Source organism: Anser brachyrhynchus, assembly GCF_964034855.1.
Source record: "Anser brachyrhynchus genome assembly, chromosome: 1".
In the NCBI taxonomy this organism is placed as follows: domain Eukaryota; kingdom Metazoa; phylum Chordata; class Aves; order Anseriformes; family Anatidae; genus Anser; species Anser brachyrhynchus.
The window spans coordinates 59,438,519-59,459,037 of record NC_137694.1 but is presented as its reverse complement, the minus strand read 5'-3'; the positions used below and the strand labels follow the sequence as shown (position 1 = coordinate 59,459,037).

Below are 20,519 nucleotides of genomic sequence, written 5' to 3'. Positions count from 1 at the left end.
ATGTTCTGCCACACACAGTTGCTGCTTATCGCTGTTAAAGCCACGTGTCCAGCAAGGGTCAGGGCTCCATGGGCAGAGGAGGTGATCTGTGCAGCCTCAGCTGCTGTAGTTGAGGCCAGCAGCAGACCAGGGCTTGTTTTTGCACTCATTTCCACTGACACCTGAACAGCTCAGGCTGTGCAGGTCCCCACCTGCCACTTTTTGAGGCTGGTGTGAGCATTGGGCATGACAACCACTTGCCAGGGACTCCCTAGACCATATTTCCACCAGTGGCAAGGTGGTCAGGCAATGGTCCTGCTTCTTTTGAGGGTTAGATAGCACACATCTCTGAGTTTTCAGAGTGGAGAGGTGCTAAGAAAAAGGTGGAGATCATACAAGAAATAGGAGTAACAAGCTTGAACAAACAGGTGGGTATGTGCAAGGCAGGAGGGTGGGGAGAGAAGGACGTGCAGGGCTCCTCGCTGCTGCACGTACCAAGATCAGGGCCACCAACCTGGCAGTGTCACCCAGGCCACCCATGTCCCCACAGCCCCAAGGGGCAGTGTGACCCCCAGGTCATGCCAGCCTCAAGCTCTCAGCCTCGGTGCTGCTTTTGCACAGTTGGACCAAAGCTTCATGCAAGACTTTGCCTGGCAGCAAGGGGAATTTCCCCTTCATTGCACAGGTCCATCCTGACTCCCCAGTTGCAAACAAATGCCGCTTGCATCGAGCAGCGAGCACGGTGTGGCCTGGGGAATGAGCTGTGCGGCCAGGGGAGAGCTGTGTCTGCACATCCACCTGCTCACTGTGCTTAGCACACCCCGACTTCATGGTGCCCCACAAAAGAAACCTCCTGCTGCCGCGCTGACAGCCATAGGACGTCCACTTTGGACTCGTCCAAGTGCATTCACTTCCTTCTTTCCCTCCAGCCACCCTCACCCCATGGCCCCCCACCTTCCAGAGGCCCACCTCGGGTCGTCCCCCCCAACTCCACGCACACTCCTTCTTCTACCGGCGACGGCTCAGCTCCCCTCCTCCCAGCCCACAACCGCGCACCTCCCTACTCTCTCTTCCCGCACCCCTCTTCCCCGGACCCCCTCCCCAAACCCCCCTCACCCCCAGACGGACCCGGTCCCCCCGGGGCTCCCCTGCCCCGCGCATCCCCGTGCGCGCCGCCTCCCGCCCCGTCGGGCCGCGCCCGCCGCCGCCGCCTCCTCCGCGGCCGCCGCCGCCGCCCGCCGGCGCCCCGGCGCGGGTGTTTGCTCAGGGCCGGGAGCGCGGCACGCGCCGGGCGCACGCACTTGCAACAACAAAACCCGCCGGGGGTGGGGGCGGCGGGGCGGGGGGAGGCGGGGGGAGACGGGCACCGAGGGAGGAGGGGGGGGGAGAAAAGGGGGGGAAAAGGGGGGAGAGGCGGGGCCGAGCCGGCGGCCAGCGCGTGTGCGGCGGGGCCCGAGGGCTGCGGGGGGGGATATAGAAGGGGGGGGTGTTAGCGTGTGTGTGTGTGTGTGTGCGCCCCCCCCCCCCCCCCCCCCGCGCTGCAAAGGCGGAGGCGCTCGGCAAAGCCCGGGGAGCGTGGAAGGCGCAAGGTGCAGAGCGGGCGTGTGTGCGAGGGGGAGGGCGGGGGGGCAGCGAGTGTGTGTGTGTGTGTGTGTGTGTGTAGGAAGGGGGGGGGGGGGGGGCGAGCCCCGTCCGCCCCTTATAAGAGACACAATCCCCAGCCACTTTTTTGCAAAAGGGGCTTTGCAAAGCAGCCTGCGCACACGCGAGCGCCACGAGCCTCCCCGCGGCCGCCGCACGGAGGGCGAGAGGGAGGGGGGCGGGCAGAGCCGCCCGCGCTCCCCGGCCGCCCGCCCGGCACCGCCGCCCGCTCCCCTTTGTCGCCGCGGCCCTTCTCCCCCTGCCCGCCTTCTCCCGTCTCCTTCGCTAAGCGAACGCCGCCGGCTTTCCCCCCCCCGTCTCTTCTCCTTTCTATTTTATTTTTTTTTCATATTTTTGCCGCCGAGGGGGCACGGGGAGCGGCCGCCCCCCGCCTCGCACGACGCCCCCCCTCGCCCATGGCCAGCGGTAGCCCCGCCGGGATGGCGAGCGGCGCCGGGCAGCCTCCCTTCCTGCAGCCTGCCTGCTTCTTCGCCGCCGCCGTGGCCGCCGCCGCCGCCCCGCCGGGGGCGCCGCCGCCGCAGCTGAGCCCCGCGGGCGGGCAGCCGTCCCCGGGCGGCAAGCCGTCGGCGCCGCGGGCCGCCAAGCGGCAGCGCTCGGCCTCGCCGGAGCTGATGCGCTGCAAGCGGCGGCTCAACTTCAGCGGCTTCGGGTACAGCCTGCCGCAGCAGCAGCCGGCCGCCGTGGCGCGGCGCAACGAGCGGGAGCGCAACCGCGTGAAGCTGGTGAACCTGGGCTTCGCCACGCTGCGGGAGCACGTCCCCAACGGCGCGGCCAACAAGAAGATGAGCAAAGTGGAGACGCTGCGCTCCGCCGTCGAGTACATCCGCGCCCTGCAGCAGCTGCTCGACGAGCACGACGCCGTCAGTGCCGCCTTCCAGGCCGGCGTCCTGTCGCCCACCATCTCGCCCGGCTACTCGCACGACATGAACTCCATGGCGGGCTCCCCCGTCTCCTCCTACTCCTCCGACGAGGGCTCCTACGACCCGCTCAGCCCCGAGGAGCAGGAGCTGCTCGACTTCACCAGCTGGTTCTGAGCGCCCCCCAATGCCCCCCGCGCCTCCCGCGGCAGGTGGGTGCGCGCCCGCGGCCGGCCAGGGGGTGCGGGGGGCGCAGCCGTCGGGGACGGGGGGGGGGGGCGCGCAGCCGTCGGGGTCTCGCCTGGTCCCCGCGCGGCTCTGACCTCCTCTCTCTTTTCTCCTTACAGGCCGGTTGCAAAAAGGGAAAAATATCACGCACGCGGGCGCGGAAAGCCGCCGCAAAGCCAGGACCTGTTGCGTTTCGCTCTCCCCCGCCGTCGGAGGGCGGTGCGGGCACGTCTCCCGGCGGGACGCTGCGCCCCCCGCGCACAGCGCTGAGCGCCGCGGGGGCTCCTCGGGGCGGCCGGAGCCCGGCCGGCCCCTGCGCACCGCTACCGGCCCCGCCAGCACCGAGCGAGCCCGGCGGAGCCGCTGCCCCCCCGGGAACGGCGACCCCGGTCCCCCACGGCCGGGCGCTGCGCTCCTCGGGGCTCTTCCTCCTGCTGCTTCCCCCCCCGCCAGACGGGAGCCCCCTTCCGCACCCCATCGCGGCCTCCTCGAGCCCCGCACAGCCCGGCCTTCCCTGCTCTGTGGACGAAGTTAGTTTGCTGGTGTTCGTGGAGATTTTGAAACTAAGCTATGCTGTACTCAAAGACACCCCCCCCACACCCTCAAATCCCGGCTCCCCCCCCCATCTCCGAGCTTTTCCTCTCGTTTCCATCATAGGATGCTTCCAATCTTTTTTTTTTTTTCTTTGTGAATTTTTTTATTATAAGAAAATCTATTTGTATCCTCCCTAACCAGTTTGGGGATATATTAAGCTATTTTTGTACATAAGAGAGAGATTTATAGAGGTTTTGTACAAATGGTTTAAAATGTGTATATCTTGATACTTTTTTTAATATGTAATGCTTATTACCTCTTCATGTTTAGACGTGTAGTCGACATTACCTTACAACTGCCATTTTTGTATGTGGTTTTGTAAAGGACTTGGATTTCCTCCAGATGTACTTTAGCACCAACGTGTCTTACTTTATAGAAACTTTGTTAATGTATTAATAATGTTATTAAACAATGTTCAAAGTGAACAAAGTTTATGCAGCTATTGTCCAAACGCAAAATGGTAGCCATTTGTTTTTATATGCTGCCTTTTGGGAAAAAAAAAAAAAAGCAAAAAGCAAACAAAAAAAAATCCCTTATGCCACTGCCTTTTCTTACTGTTTTATTACAAACTTACAAAGGTCCTGTATAACCCTGTTTTATACAAACTAGTTTCGTAATAAAACTTTTTTTAATTAAAATGATCAGCTGCCTGCTGCATGTAATTTTTTTTCTTTCTGCCATTGACAACAAAGAATGTAAGGACAAAATGTTAAATGATGTTATGCCAGAGCTGAGTTGCATATGAAGTGTTTGTATCTGATGGATGTAACATATATATCTTTATCTATCTCTATATAAATATGCAAAGATCTCGCGGTATCACCATTGTTTTCTTGCCTTTCTGGGTTACAAACGTGTATCCAAATCAAAAGGCGAGGGGGTGATTAATGATTGCATTGTCCTTCCCGAAATCACTGCACATTAGAGAATTCCCCCAAAAGACCGGGTCCTAAAGAGAGGGCGCCCTGACCCCGTCCTCCGCAGCTCTCCCCCGGCGGGGCACGAAAACACGGGGGAAGGCGCAGCCGCCGCCGCCAATAACACGGGCGACTTTGTTGCCTCCGCGAAGATAGCGGCTGGATAAATAAAACCGTCGGGGGAAGACGGGAAGCGAGCGGCGAGGGGGGAGACGAAATGAAATAAATAAATAAAGTAGTAGAAATGGGTGGCAGCTCGGAGACACTGGTCTTTCTAAGCTTGTTATTCTACCCAAATAGCGTGATCTGCGTGTAAAAGTACCCAATTACCAAGATTCAAAAAGAAATTGGACCCCCCCCCCCCCCCTTATTTTTTTTTTTTGGCTAGCCTGCTTGTTGTCAGTTAGCAAGGACGTGACCAGAATTCGCCTCCTCCTTTGCGCCTGGCTCCTGCATCACTTGCAAATTCAGTTTGCGTGCATCAAGCCAAGCGGAAAGCGAAGCGCAAAATGCATCTTACAAAAAAAAAAAAAAAAAAAAAAAAAGAACGAGGAGAGCCACTGTGCCGTACGGAGTTACGTGCCTCTGAGCTGCAAGGGACGCGCTGGTTTGGAAAAGAGGAGGGAAAAACTTCGGTGCACCACCCGGGTTTTGGGACTGTAAATCAGTTTGCACACACGCACGTCGTGCGGGCACAGATGCACAAACATCCTCGCACATATCAGTGTACAGGCCTCTCCGCATCACCCCAAAACTGTATTCCCTCTGCCTCCTCGTCTCCCCCCCCCGGCCCGAAATGATCCATATGGGATTTAACCGGGAGAACTGGGGACGGGGACTGGGGTCACGGATTCCCTCCTTGGTGCAGCACAAACACTCGTTGTTTTAACCGCTCGTGGAAGTAATGTTTAGTTATGAAAATAATAACCGTTATATGCCTCCATCCGCTCTCCCTTTACAGCATCTCCTTTTTATTTACCCACTTTTGCAAGTGTGCAGATAAGGTATGCAAAGAAAGTGCAGCGAGTAATTTATAGCTATGAATATAACATTAGGATAATGTTTCATTCTGTTACAAAGGCGAAATTTCTCTTCCTTGTGTAGACAGGTGTTCTTTTTTGCTCACTTCTGAATAGTAAATATCCAGACTCATTAAACTAAAGGCAAAGTTACGCTGTTGTTCGCTACAATGTATAAGGCAGGCTCAGAAATTCACCACCTCCTCCCTCCCTTTTCCCCTCAGCCCCCTCCCCAAAAGAAAGAAAGAAAGAAAACACACACACACAATTTTACTGAAGATAGGGAAAGGGCAAAGCAGGATTGGGGTAAATCTCATTACATCTGCTCTAATCGCTTAGCAACACAAAGCCTTTTCTTGTATTAGTGCGGAGAGCCTTTCAGCGCTGCCTGACAGACAGTATTCAGTTAGCATTAGGAAACTCCATAAATCAGGGACTTCTTTGGGCGCGCTATAAGTTTTAGAGCTACGCGGAGCGGGGAGGGGGGGGGGGGGTCAGGGGAAAGCGAGGGTGGGGGGCTGCAGATGGAGGTTGCGGAGCCGCCTATTTATTGATGCACCTATCTATTGATTTATCCCAATGCCGGAGAGGTGTCCCGTTAACAACCACCTCTCTCCCCCGAGGGGTTTTCTGTCCCCTCCCCAAACCAGCCCTCCCCCGGCTGCCCCCCAGCCCCACTCCCAATATTGGGGGTCCCCCCGCAGCCCCGCGGAGCATCCGCGCCCTAAGGAGCTCCCGGCGCTCAGGTAGGACCCGGGGGGAGCCACGCCCGGACCTACGACCCCCTCCTCGACCCTTGGGGGGCCTTTTATAAAACTTTATTTTCCCTTTTTTGTTGTTTTTCCCCCCGGTAAGCGGGCACCTGCCCAAGGGCAGGCGGGCGCTGCAGCGCCGAGGGGACTGGGGCTGGCTCCATAATGCAGCGCCTGTTACTCAGTGCATTCAGGGATTAGCTCGCCTTGAAGGGCAGGGGGCATTCTCTGCATCCCCCCCCCCCCCACCAACACCTCCGCCCCTTGCAAAGGGGAGCGGGGAGAGCCCCCCGCCCCCGGCCGCCAACCCGCTCCGTCCCAGCGCGCAGCAACTTCTTGCTCCCAAGCGGGCTCGCTTTTAGCGTGTCAGCCCGCACAATGCACAGCTAATTCCTGCTGCAAAAGGCAAGTGGTGAGGAATCAATCGCAGGCTTTATGCAATCAAAAGGGATGATGGGTTTCGGGTTGGGATTTTTTTTTTGTTGTTTCTTCTTCCCCCAAGTTCCCTGCCCCAGACTGAATTTTTCCTGCTCCTTACCCGCGTCCTATTAATAATCCCATGCAGGCGATTGCAGACCGAGGTAAACCTATCATTTGTATGCGCCTGAAGATTAATTTCCCCCATGTACCAACTCAACGGCATAGTTATCTCTTTAACAGGGAAAACAGTTTGGCTCCATTGTCGGGTTGCCAAGACCGCCTTTTGAGAAAGGGAGCCCGGCTAGCCTCTGATCAAACTCAAAGGTTAGTTAAAAGACAAAAACAGCTGAAAATCTTCATGAATAATGCTGTTTCCCCGAGCCCAGTGTAGTGCAAGCGCACATTTCAATGCCAGAGCATTTTGTTATGCTGCTCGCCTAAGTCAGAATTTCACAGAAAAGGCAGAGAAGAAAAGCTCCAACAATTAGAGGGGGCCTGTCAGAAAACATTAACGCCTTCCTCGCCCAGCCTGTCAAGCATGCTGGAAATAAAAAACTGGCATAGCGAATCGCACCTCCACCCTCCGGAGCTGCGGGAGGGGAGAGGGAGGGGGGTTAGGGACAGAGAAGTAGGGGTGAGACAAATGGACGGGCCCAGGCTCTTAGTAGACTCCCTTGGCTTTACAGGTCAGCCGAAAGCTGGAAAAAGAAGGGAAAAGAACCTGCAGCTGGATGCTCCCTTCAGGTATCTCTCCCTGTTTCGCGCATACATATGACATTTCAGGACCATAACAGACACTCACATCGTCTCTCGGCATCTTCAGCCCTTCCCCGCATTGCTCCTGCAAAGCACAAGTGAGGTGCCCAGTGAGACAGCACCACCGCAGAGCTCTCAGCCCCCTTTGCATTCTGCTGCCCCCACAGTCCCACATCCAAGCTTCCACACTTGTGGCCATGAAGATGCCAGGTGTGGCTGATCCTCAGCTGGACAGCACCAGAGGTATCTTTCCCTTTTTTAGGAAAACAGATTAAAAATGCGCACCAGAACCACTACCCACATGCTCAAATCCTTTTTTCCCTAGTGCAATACCTACTGAGTTATTTACAATCCCCGCCCCCCCCCCCCCCCCCCCCCAATTACACTGCCTGTAAGTGGACATCTAGGCTTTGACTTTCCTGGCCAAAGCATGGATTTTCCCCAGAATATAAACTACAAGAGAGCTCTCTGCCTTTTCTTTCTGTAAGCAAATTTCCAGGCCATCGTTTGAATCTGTTTTTTGCCCTTGTTGCCTTTGTTGTCCCATTGCACATACGTGTGTATGGTTATACCCGATAACGACTAGGTCAGTACCATGCAGCTTCTATAGGCAGCCCTTTTGCTGAGGGATGGAGGGCAGGGAAGGGTACTGTTGTGTAGTGTAGGCATTGTGTCACCTGTGGGTTGAAAAAAAATACAGCAAAATATTAAGTGACTGAAGAATAGAGTATCTCCACACCCCTTCTGAGATGTTCTTGGAGGTTGTAACTGTAAAGGGACACTGCACAGCTCGGACAACATGCTAAAATAGACAGGTCAGACTTTGTCCACGGTCAGAGTGCTTTGTGGTTCCAACTTATCCCTTGGGGAAGGAGCTCTGGCTTTGCAGATGGAAGCCCTCCATCCCACACACACCCTGGAGCAGTACAATTTATCTGAGTAGTATGGAGCTTGCTGTCCCTTTCAGCATTTCCTGCTGCTTGGAGCCAGATGTATCCATAGAAGGATGTAAGAAAAGGCAGAGCACCCCCCAAGCACCAGTACTTTCACTGGCTCTCACACTTTTGTCCTGGGCAAACCCAGGCAGCTGGTAGGAGAGGAGAAGTTTCATGGGGTCCCTTTTCTCCCTCTACCCTGATACGTGGCTCTTATTATACTAATTGAAGAGGGAGGGGCTGATTTAAAATGCAGGGAAGGAAGGAACTAAATAAAGGAATGCTGCTTTTTTGTGACAAGATATTGGTCCTGGGTTGAAAATACCTAGATTCATTGACAGACATGATTTGGTCCTGTCTCAATCTATTTTAGCCTGAGAACCACAAATGCAAGACAGAGGCCATGAGCAGCTCCTCACAAGTGCCTTCTGATATGCTGCAATGGGAGAACATGAGAAAGCTGGCGAGAGAGAGGATCGCTGAAATCTGTACTCTGCTCTTGTGCAGGGCTATGGGAAGAGCCAGTGCACGTTAATACCCTGGCAAACTTTCTGGGGGGCAGATAATCCATTTTTCCTTTTGGCCCATTCTGAGCAGGATTCAATCCTGTTTGTGCTCTTCGCCTAACCTCCAAGAAAGGAACAAACACAGATTTTTTTCCAGAAGAGCTTCACTTCCCCTAAAACTTCGCAGCAACAAGTTGCTTTCTGCTTTCATAAACTCTTAATGCGGGATTACCCGTGGCACTGGGGAAGGACAGATAAGAATTGCAAAAATTCTTATAGCCAGGTGCACTAGGGCATAGGTCTTAGTGGTAGGGGTGGTGACAGTCTTCTGAAGCAGACCCCAAGCTCACTTGGTCCAGTTTCACCAAAGCCGTTCACAGAAGGAGCCCACATTTGCCTTTTGGGATGGGGCCATCCTCCCTTCCCCACAGCCACACCACGTACACTCTCTCCCCTCCTGCTGTTGGTTGGAGCTGGGAGCTATTTTAATTTACACTTGCTGAACATGCAGGGCTGTATTACTCCTGAACAGGAAAGGAAAGGCCCTATATTAGTAAAGTGTGAAATGCGGTTTTGACTGAAAAGGGAAGCCATTTCGACAGGATTATACCATGACAGTGCAGATTAAACCCCTGCCATATGGCCTAAGATAGGCTTGCTTTTACTTTCAGGTAACAATGCATTGCTAATTAAGTGGTGATGACATTTCTAGATGGAAAAAAAAAAAGAAAGAAGAAAAAAGAAAAAAAAAGCCACCTGTACATGAAATAAAGACAGTCAAGTGAAGAGAAGACATTCATCAGCGCTAATAATACTGGAAATCAGCCCTCTTTTATTATTGCGGTTTGCTTTGAAAAGGAGATGGAATTTGTTTGATTTGTTATTGAGTAAACAATAATTCACATGTGCACTCCAAGAAGCGAATACGGCGCTCCTGAAAGGCACCCGAGGGACAGTGTGGGAGAGCAAAGTCCTCTGTCACATCCAGGACAAACACAGCCCAGGCAGCAGTGCCGTGGGGCTCCCCTCCCTGCCCTGCCAAGGGCCTGCAAGAGGGAGATGGAAGGTTTCTCCCCGAGCGAGGCAATGTCAATAATATCTAAGCACATTCTTCAAAGTTTCACTGTGCTGGAGAGCTTCTCGTTTGCACCTCCAGGGGTGTCCCAGAGAAGGGTTGACACAAAGCCCACAGTCCTTGCCATGTGCACTGCTGTTCGGCCATTGGATGGCAATAGCTTTCAGGCAGTACGTGAGATAATGTCAGACTGTTGGTCTACAAGCAAAAGGACTATTTTTATTGATAACCTTTTCAGCCTTTCAGATAGTGTTCTTCAAAGACCCGAGACTTACTTGAAGTTTCTAAGCAATATCTGTGTATATTCCTCCACAAGGCAGAAACTGCATCTGGAACTGCTGACCCAAGAGGTTCAGGAACAGGCAGTGGCAGACATTTTGCTTCATCCTGTTTTAACTTCCAGAGCAAACCATGGTTTTAGGTTACTGTAATGTGTATCAAGCTGTTTTGCCCATCTGTGGGCCCTGATACAGCAAGGAGACTTGGAGTGTCTCCTATCTTGTCAAACTTGCAGCACTGCCAAAACCAGAAGCCTAGTTTTCTCTTTCACGTCTTTCACTGGCAGAACTGCCACTCAGATGAACCCAAAAGTTTCATGTGAGCCTCACAGATATTTCATGCTCAATGATTTGAAGTTGGACCTGAGCTTCCAAGTAACGTTCCAGACAGACGTACACCCATGGATGAGCCTGACAGCATTTTAAGCTTTCTGATGACAAATTTTTAGTTTCATTCTCTTCCACCTCTTTGTCATCCTCGGGGGATGGTGGCCAACTTCTCCTACCTCTGAGGTCAGCAAACCTGTAGAAGATGGTTAGAAATGCTGGCAATCACTCCCAGCATTGGAGAAAGGGGGAAGGAGCGGACCTGCAGTACCACAGGATGCAGCACAAGATGCAGTGGCAGAAAGTCACAGTAATCTTGAAAGGGAGGCAGGCTCCCAGCCAAAGAGCCATGCTGTGCACTGCTGGGCAGGGCATCAGCATAGAGCAAACTGCTGATGAGCACAGCACGAGCACAGAGAAATGGCATCAGTAGGCAGACACCTCCAACACCCAGGTAGGGCCAGCCCCAGGAGATCATCTCCTAGCAGCAAGCAGGACCCCGGGGCTCCTCCCTCCCATGGTGTCCACACATATATCAGAAGAGAAATGTGGAGGTGGTTGGAGGGAGTGTGAGGCACAAGAACACAAGGAGTAAGCACCCTGTAGGCTGCACAGCTTCCCGCAGCCCAGCACGGGGCTAGAGGCTGCACTTGCCCATCTTTATACCCACTGATGGCTCTATCCTCCATTAACCTACCTGGTCCCTTTTCTAACCCAGATATATCTTCACCACCTACAACACTCTTTGGTAATTGCCGTGAAAGGATTATGATGTAGGGACAAAGAGAAATAAAATAGCTGCTGGCAGAAGCAGTGAGTGAACCTCCTCCCTCCTCCCCCACTCCCAAGTTTCTTGTCAGAAGACCACCGTGGCAGCAGGGGCAGGTGATGAGGACAATGACAGGTCCACAAGGGGCACTCTGCTTAGTCTGACTTGTCCCTTGGCTTCTCTACATGGCCAAATCCTGTCTTCTTGGCACATCACTTTTAGTTACCACTGCTCCTTCTCGCTCTCTGTGTGTGGAACTGCTACTGACCAATAGAGCATTTATAAATAGAACAATGTTTAATTAACACAACAGTAGGACAGACTTGTTGAAATACTTCCCAGACAGCAGGCAAGAGTCCTGACAAGGAGACTATTATGGGAATTTTAATGAATCCTTCCAGAGTGGGACAGCTTCCATACACCTACATTGCAATGACTAATTTTGTTTGTGAAAATTGTATTGGTAAATGATGCAGGGTGACAATAACAGTGGGGACCAGTGAACTGAATAAAGTCACTGGGTGACTATGTGAAATACTGCCTACAGGACAGAGCAGAGTGCTTACTAAATGCACTGCAGTCATAGGTCCGAGTGCCCAAAAGCCCACGTCAGACCCAGCTACAAATGTAGTTTGCATAAGGCAGGCAAAGAAGCAATTAAATAACCCAAACAAGGATCTAGCTGTGCCAGATGCCACCGCAGCATGAAAAGAAGCAAGGGCTGCATGACTGCACAGCTACTTCTGTGAGACACGACCAGGAGCATGTGCCTTATTAACACCGCTGTTAAATGCATGCCTGCTAGCTGCTGCTGCTGTAATTGAGACAATGCACGTGCATCCTTGCGATCTCATCACCTAAGAAAACAGGAAATTAAAATTTTCTCCCTCAGTGGTGGGCCTGTGTAAGGTTCCTACCTAGTGCACTATAGCCCACTTCTTCTCACAGTGATATGTGAGCTGTGAATCAAGGGACGCTGGAAGGACAAGGTTTACAGTGCACTGCATTCCCTCAAGTCCACCTCCTCCCAGCTCGGTAAACTCTTCTTCACTCTCTGTCAGAGACACTGCACACCATCAGTAACCTGGAGGCCATAACCAGTAAATACAGATGATCTCAGAAGTTCAGAGAAGGCCTCTTATCCTTCAGGATTTTAAGTAACAAAGCACCCAGGAAGACCAACTACAATGACAAATTGGTCACTCTTGACTTAGCCGATTCAGCTGTCCAATGCTGATACAGACAGCAGTCAGACTCACTGCTCTAATTCTTCTGTTTTCATCATTATGCATTTGAGGTGGTTTTACCAAAAGACCTTGCTATTAACAGACAGATTCATGATACACCTTGTTTAGCCAGAAAGCCTGGGCACAGCAAGTTTCCTTCTCTAGTTTTGCCATTTCATCTCCTTTACAGGCACGTGATTTTTTTTTTTTTTTCTCGAGTATTGTACATTGACTATTGAAATATGCTGCACTGCACTCCAAACAAAATGGTGTTGCAAGGTAAGTTTGCATGGAAGTATTGGCAGGAATACTAATAAGCATAGTCAAATACAGGTTTTGGTGTATTACTTCATGCATTCAGGAATAAAATTAACTCTGTTTTATTGGTCTAGACAATGGCACGCACTGAGCTGACTAAGAAAGCCAACAAAATTGTTAATGAGTATTTTAGTAACACAGAAGGATCTCACTGAAGTGGAGTGAAACTTTACAAACTGCTTGCTATAAGCCTGGGTTCACTGAAGAAAAGAGGAAGGAGAAGATGTGTCTTTTCAGCTGCTCCAGATGCTGCTGCCTTCAGAGGTGCAGGTTGTGAAAGCATTGATTTTTATCCACATGCATTTGTTTGCTGTTGAATTCTTCCCTTTGCATAATGTGGAGTCTTGCCTGACAGATTAACGCAGTGCTTCACCCCCAAACAAAAGTGCTGGCCACTGGTAAATCCATCTCCAGCACACCTAGCTCCATTAGTGGGCATATTATCAAAGGTAATGAGCTTGACACTCCCCTTAGCTCCAGCTGCTGTAGCAGCGTGTAATGAGCCCTGCTTTATGGACTCTGGCTCTCATGCTAAAATGGCATTGAGAAGTGAGACAGCATGTCCCTGAATGTAATTTACTGCTTAGCATCAGCTGGCCCCAGATGATGGAAAGTCATCTGGATGGAGGGTCAAGTGGTATAAACAGTTCCAAATCTTCCTCCTCCCCAAGGGCTTGGACCTGGTAAGCCCCGGGGAAAGCAGGAGCAGACCTGATGGGGGCACATCAGATGAGCAGGCTCTACAGGCAGATTCCTTTGAGGCATCTGCTCTTCCAGATGAGGAACCCTTGTATTGACTATATCCCATCAATATTTTCACAGCAATTTAAAGCAGATACCATGCAATAGGTCAGGTTTCCTGAAGGAGTTAGTCTGCCATTGTAGTTACTTCTTTTCTGGTGGAGTAACTCTCCCAGCTCCTTAATGACATCACACTCTATTTCTCTTGTAAGGTGTCAAGGATGTTTACATCACATAGTAGCATCGTTGTGTTTCAAGAAAGAGAAGCAGAGGGAAGGGGTTTGAGTAGTCCAGAAAGAGCCAATACCTGAGGCTGAGGGGAAAAAAAGAAGAGAAAGGAGAGCATACGATGCTGTCTTGAAGATAGTCCTTTAAGAACATGCCAGCCAAAGGCAGTGCCGTTGTATTTAATAGCTCCCAGAAAATTTTCCTCTTCCATGGACCTCTGTAAACATGCTGTATGCAGCATTAACCTGTGGATGCTCTTAAAATATGCCTAGCCAATGCAAAATCTTACAAGAGTCATTTGTTATGTTCAGCCTAAAGGTCTGAACAGGGTCTGCCACACTGATAAAGACTAATTGTGATCCTGTGCTCCAGAGGGTTATGATCCTGGGAGAGCAGGATGGAGACACACCAGCCTGGCTGGGAGTGTGTGTGCTGTTTCCCATTGGGAAGGTTGGTAATGTCATTTAGGGATGTCCCAGACTTAAACTGAGAGATGTGATAGTTCAGTGAGAACCAGCATGGTCATTGCCATGCCTCTGAAAAATTCAAGGCTGCTAGCAGGGATGAGGGCTTGTGGGCATGATGTACTCTGGGCTATTTCTGCAGCTGCTCTATAAAAGCAATAAAGACTCGGCCATTCAATCCGGTGAGACCACCTGAGGAGCAGGAAGCCTTCCCAGGCAAGTAACATAGACAGAATGAGACTCCCAGGGTGTGAAATATAGGTCTTTAAAATTAACCTTACGGTGTGGTGGCAGGTTTCTAGCTGTTTTTGCACCTGATGTTTGCTTACATGTCTCTACAGCACAGTGCGTGTGCTTGGCTCGGTGAAGCCCATGCGTGTGCATGTTCCTTCCCCGCTTACTACACACAAGGAGCCTGGTACAGGCTGTAGACACATGGGTGGGATTACAGGGGCCCAAAGACAGAGATGCACAGCCACATTCACATGGACAGACTGTGCAGCAAGAAGTCAGGTGGCATTGCTTTTCCTCATACTTGGATTTACTGTATGATCTGAGCAGGCATTTATGCCATGGATGTTTCTCAGTGTCTCTCTTTCTTTAGATATTGCCACTTCTTCCAACATGGACAAAAGTCTGTTTGTGAGGCTGCACTCCTTTTCTGCAGGGATGATAGGTGGGAATGGAGGTCTGATATAAATAAACCTTGATTTGAGGCGGGTTGCGAGTGGAATCTGGTCTACTTTTCCACCCTGAATAAACAATTTTACTTAGCCCGAAACTTTCTTTAAAGAGAATGAGCTCAATTAAGAAAACCACAACAACACAACTTTTAAAAAATACCTTTGTTATGGTCCGTGTGGGTTTTGGGTGGGCTGTGGAAATTGATTTACGAGTCAACCACTTTTCTCTTTTCTTGCCATCTCTCGCTTGAGTGGTTTGTAGGCCTTGGCCCTTTCTTTCACTCAAGGAGAATAAGGTTGTCTATGGAAGAGGTCAGCATTTCAAATTGGTGGAGTTCAACTGCACAAATGACATAGAACTGACAAGAAAAGACAGGGGGTTTGGAGGTCATAGACTGCATAGGTCCTGGTTAGGGTTTTCGCTTTGTGATGGGACCTGGCACCAAAATGAATTAAATAACAGGCTTAAGGACTATTGAGGGAGGGCTGAATGCAAATCAAAGATAAGTAGAAGTTTTCTTTCCTAAAAGGGGAATGATTTTTTTTCCTTACCTCCCCCTTTCCATATCTGCACAGGCAAGGTCTGCATGTTAAACATGATTTAGCAGGCATTATTCTGGAGCCTTTTCATCAGGTTTCTGCAGTGATTGCCTATCTTGGCCTATGATTAATGATCTGCTGTGCAATTTGGAGGCTATAATGACTCAACAATCCACACACAAACTATATAGTCACATTCCTTTTGCAGATTTGCCAAGCTGTTACCAAGGGGCCCACAACCAAGCAGGATTGTTAGAGAGATAGCTAAGCATTTCTGCAAATGCCATTCTGCCCTTATCTTGCTGAGAAGTGCGTTGGGCAGCAGGCTCATTTACAAAATTCAAAGCCTAGATTTCAGTGGTTCCTTTAAAAAAAAAAAAATCTGGACTGAAATAATCATTAAAAAGGCCAGTGAGAAAAGATCTCACTATATGGCCTCTCAGTGATTATACAGACAAAATACTTTCTTTGTTTCCAAATTTTGAATCTGATTAATTGAGGCCCATTGCTATTAATGCAGTCTGAAAGAGAAAAGTTAATCTTTGGAAACCCAGGGCATAAATAAAATCTGAAAATCTAAGCAGATTTTGAAGTGAAAGCTTTGTCTTCGTTCCAGTTTCCATGTAGGAATAGGTTATGAGTATTTCTTTATAGATTTCAATTGGCTCTGCATCCAGTTAAAAACTGTCTGTAGAACAGCTCCTTTATAAATTTTTTCATTCAAAACATGGGTCCTGATAAAAATCCTTTTGGAAAATTCATGGTTGCTGTTTATGAAGTTGTTTTTAATAAAAATAAACGTGAAAAGGAAAAGTGAGGACAGAGCTACAGATAGAGTCCAGCTTTCAGTAGGTCTTCAGTTATCTTAAAGAAAAATATTACAGGATAATCTATATATGTTCCTGCTTCCATTATTAATTATTAAATGCAGCCCAAATAAATCAGTCAACTAAAAGTGTTCTGGTATTAGTTCATTGCAATCATATTCATTTTAATGATCCATTCAGTTTTAGTTTCCTTTTTGTCTGGCTTGAGGAGAGGGGAACTGGAAGAGCATATAGCAGATCCATCCTGTACATTGTACTATCATCATCATCATCATCATCACTGTTATTGTGGAAGTTCCTGGAAGTTTTAATCAAGGCTGGAGCTCCACTGTGCTTGATATCGAACCCTCAAAATAACACTGTATCCTCATAATGAAAGGTACCTCTTAGACCTACAGGTAACACTTTGAGGCACTGATTTTGGAACAGCTTCATGGTTTCAGATCCATTGCAGTCAACAGTAACCTCTTTCTGCTCTGACTTCAGAGCCCAACACGTTCGAGAGTGCTTGTTAAGCATTTTCAATGCTAAATACAAAAATGAAGTGCACAATATGTAAATTGAAGGCTCAGACCTATCACAGTTTCCTGCTGATGGGGAGGAAGGAGTCAGAAACCCCCATGTATGAGCATGGAGAATTCACCCTCCCCTCTCTGTGTAGGAGCTTTCACCCTTATACCGAGAGTTAACCTAGAGCAACGCACCATGGAGGTCCTACTTTTGCAGGTTTTTACTAATCTTTTCCCCCAATACATACATAAATAGATAAAATCAGCTGCAAGCACACTGCTGTACAGCAATGATAGTGCTGCGGTGCACTTAAGTCCATTAATCTATGAATGGTTGCATAACTGACACTGCCTTCAGGGCAAGGGATGGAGTAGATTGGGGTCAACAGCTTTTAAACGGTGCTATGCTAGCTTGTGGTTATCATCCCTGCAGCAGAGCACAGGACAGCAAGAACTCATCAGCAGCTGAAACACACTGCCTCTGAAAGAGGTAAAACCCACTGCTGAGATCAGCCGGATCACTGGCATCTGTGAAACAACCTCTCCTGCTGACTCAGGGCAACAGCAGGGAACCCTTAAACATCTCAGGTTTCAATCTCAGGATGCCATGGCCTCTGTTTCCCAGCCTTGCCGTGTGCCTCTGAAGACCAGTACCTGTCCTCTCAAATGGATGGCATCTCCAAACCTGCTTAGGACTCTTCTTTGACTTCATCAAAGTCAGTACACAGCAAAAGTTTGCACTTTCCTCACAACAAAAAAGGAACAGAGCAGGTCTGTTCAGATGAAATATTTTGTCTGGGAGCCCACAGGTGATCCTGAAAAGGATGAGGAAGCTGACAGACAATTAATGCTAATTTAAAGCATCCTTGCTTTCTATGTGAGTGAAGCTCCCTCTGTTCCTCCCAAACCACACTGACAGTAACTTGGATGTCATCAAGACAAGGATTCCCACTGACATCAGCACTCAACCACCATCTGTGAAAGGCTCAGTGCTGAGAGGGACACAGTCTCTACAACAGTTATGTCCTTGATTTTTCTACTGGAACCAGCTGTTTCAAATGTGGGATGTGTTTTCTGAGAGACAGCCGACTGCCAGCTAGGCAGCGTGAGAAGGTCAGCCTTATTTCACACTGGTCATCAGCTCGTGCTTCCTTGTGTTTACTGACCTCAGTCTGAACTGTTGCTTAAGGGTGACTTGGACTGAGCTTTTCAGAGGTCATAAGTGAGTGTGAAGACCTCCGTGTCTGAATATGCAAGAGGGAACATTTCAGACATTTCATTTTCTTGAAGGAAGTTTTTGACACTTTCTGCAAATGAAGTTCTTTCAAGATATCTTGCCCTGAACACTCATAATTACTAGTCAGTTTTTGAAAAGCTTTTTTTTGCAAATTCAGTCATATTCCCAGTTATCTGAGTGAGTCAGCTTCACACTTGACAAGAACCATGTATGTCTACAAATTGAACAGGAATATGGGTGAGAAAATTAGCTATCCATCAGATTTCTTAGCACACCATCTTGGACCTAGCCAGACAAGAAGCCTGTTAGAATCAGGCCTTTTGAAGTGTTTTGGCATTTCCCTTTCTGACCCAGAATAAAAGGAGCACAAACAGGAAAATGTGGTAGAGAAGGTTTTTAAAGTTGTTTAAAACATTTCAACCTTCAGAAAAATTCATCTGAGGTGTGGCTCAAATATTACCATTGATTATTGACAGGAATAGGGCAGGGTTTCTTTTCTCCGAATTCTCATCCCAAGGCATTTCATAAACTGCAAGTTCCCAGGTGGTGCTTGTGTAGGTATGTGTGTGCATACTGCTTGGCGTGAAACATCCATAAGGATGGAAAACAGAGAAAATATATAGAGAAGTAGCCATTCTCTTTGAAACCGGGTGACTTGGTAGTATGAAAGAGACAAAGCCTAAGTCTATAGGGACATGTCATACCGAGGTCACCGTCAGTTCGCATGCATATTAAATGTAACTGGAAGACAGAGTTTACCTTCCAAAACGACCTGCATTTGAACACAGGAGGAATAAGAACTGCTCCAACTTCGCACTCAGCAAATTTTTATAGTCCAGGTGTCCCAGGAGGAAAGATGCTGGTCTTCAGTGATGGCTCAGCACTCTTGTAGAGCCAGGGCTCAAGAGCTGGGATTCATATTTTAAGGAAGTCAGAGACTTCTAAACATGGCTGCAAGGCATGTGTTAATAATGTCTTTTGAAATCTGAGAGCGACTTAAGCCAGCCCTCTCCTTTGATGAGAGAGCAAGTAAGCTCAGGTATAAGTAAAGTAGTTTCAAGAATTTGGACAAATGTGTGATTTTCCATAATGCATTGAGAAAAGTATGAATTTCATCAGAAGCCAAAAAATCTGTCCCAGAATTACCTTACTTCAAGCATTGTTACATATATTGATGTTGTCATGCCAAGATGAAAATTTGCCATGCTACCACACAGGCAATATATGAACTGGTAGATCATTTCTTTGAAATAAGGGTAACAATTATGCTGGTTCTTGGCAAACTGTGCCTGATAGGTGTAAACAGCATTTTCATGAGTTATTTTGGAAGTCATGAGTGCACAATTTGAGACAGACAAATAGGGCTGATCAGAGCTATTTCTAAGGAAACCTGTACATAGAACAGCTTGTCCAGAGTGGTATCTCTCTTCACTTGGGAACCACCATTTCTGCACAGTTTACAGAAACTCCTTCACAATGCATATCAGCCAGTTGCAAAAACAAGAGCTGGAAGTTAACCCTTATAAATAGAAAGTTTTGAGTGATCGGTCGGTTTCTCTAGAAAGAAACCATTTTTCAATGCCTCTTATTAAGTTACTGGGGGCAGTTTTATATGCCACAGATAGGTAAAATGTGTTCATGGGGCTAAAATAGCTATAAAGCTGTGAGAGACTTTGCAAGGAATAGGAATAAGAAGTACACTCATGTACATTCCAGAAATTAAAAACTTGCCTTTCTAATGTTTTTTCTGCTTGCTATCTAAATGTAGGTCAAGGCAGGCATCTATATCAGATCCTGTATAATCTATTGGTTTTAATAGGAGCTACAGGGCTGGCTTTCCATATACCAGGCTGCTTTTTTGTTGTTGTTGCCTTTGTCTTAAGTCAAGTGCAATAATCTTGAGATTAATAGAAAAAATAGCAAGGAGCAAGTCAAAATATTTTTCAAAGCTAAGAACAGTTGGTTTAAGGCTGGACTGAAAATCTGAACTTCAGATTCTTGACTGATGCATAGTTAAAAGATTAGAATCATATAAAGGGTTAATATCTGCTCCTCTAGATGTGAACTTCATTAATTTAATCTAAAACATCTTGAGACATAATAATACACATATTTTCAATTACAACAATTATTTAAACAGCCCTAATCTTGCACTTCATGAAACCATTTACATTCACTCTAATGTCAAGCTCTGCAGGGGAACATGTTAACACAGGAAATGTAGCATCTTCTAATTACAGTACTTCTATAAAACAGCAACAAAACTGAGTTTATGAAGGCTGAGCTGCGAGCAGGGACTATTCCGTGTCAGACAGCAATGCAGCAGCACCAGGGCTGGTTGCAGATGGATGGATATACATTTTCCTTCTCTGTGGAGACACCAATGCACATGTCTAGGAAAAGATGTACTACCATCACAAAATATGCCTGTCATTTTGAGTAACATCATACCCTCCTTGACTGAGTAGCTTCCATAGTTATAGGTCATAAAAGAGAATTACTGTGTTTTAATACACTCTGATCTTTCCACAAGCCTGTTACAACTCACCATAGAGAGTTAAAACCTAAAAATCCCACACGGAAGGAATAGCATCTATTGAATATTTCCAGTTTCTTATTCAGAACAATAGAGGCAGTTCCAGCCTCTGCTATCTACTCTGGAAAGAAAGCAG

General features: G+C 48.5%; 2 protein-coding genes across 4 annotated transcripts in view; one reads left to right on the top strand and one right to left on the bottom strand.

Annotated features, from left to right (window-relative positions):
* The window catches only part of LOC308179187 (uncharacterized protein), a 198,516-nt gene that overhangs the window by 2,888 nt on the left and 175,109 nt on the right, over positions 1–20,519 (bottom strand). The gene's annotated exons all lie outside the window — the stretch shown is intronic.
* Positions 1,607–3,961, top strand: ASCL1 (achaete-scute family bHLH transcription factor 1). The gene is made up of 2 exons (XM_080576301.1): positions 1,607–2,710; positions 2,846–3,961. Exon 1 carries the CDS (start codon positions 2,037–2,039, stop codon positions 2,673–2,675), a length of 639 nt encoding a protein of 212 aa, XP_080432427.1. The 5' UTR covers positions 1,607–2,036; the 3' UTR covers positions 2,676–2,710; positions 2,846–3,961.

Coding starts and splice junctions, on each gene's coding strand:
- ASCL1 (XM_080576301.1), top strand. CDS start 2,037: ATGGCCAGCGGTAGCCCCGCCGGGATGGCGAGCGGCGCCGGGCAGCCT.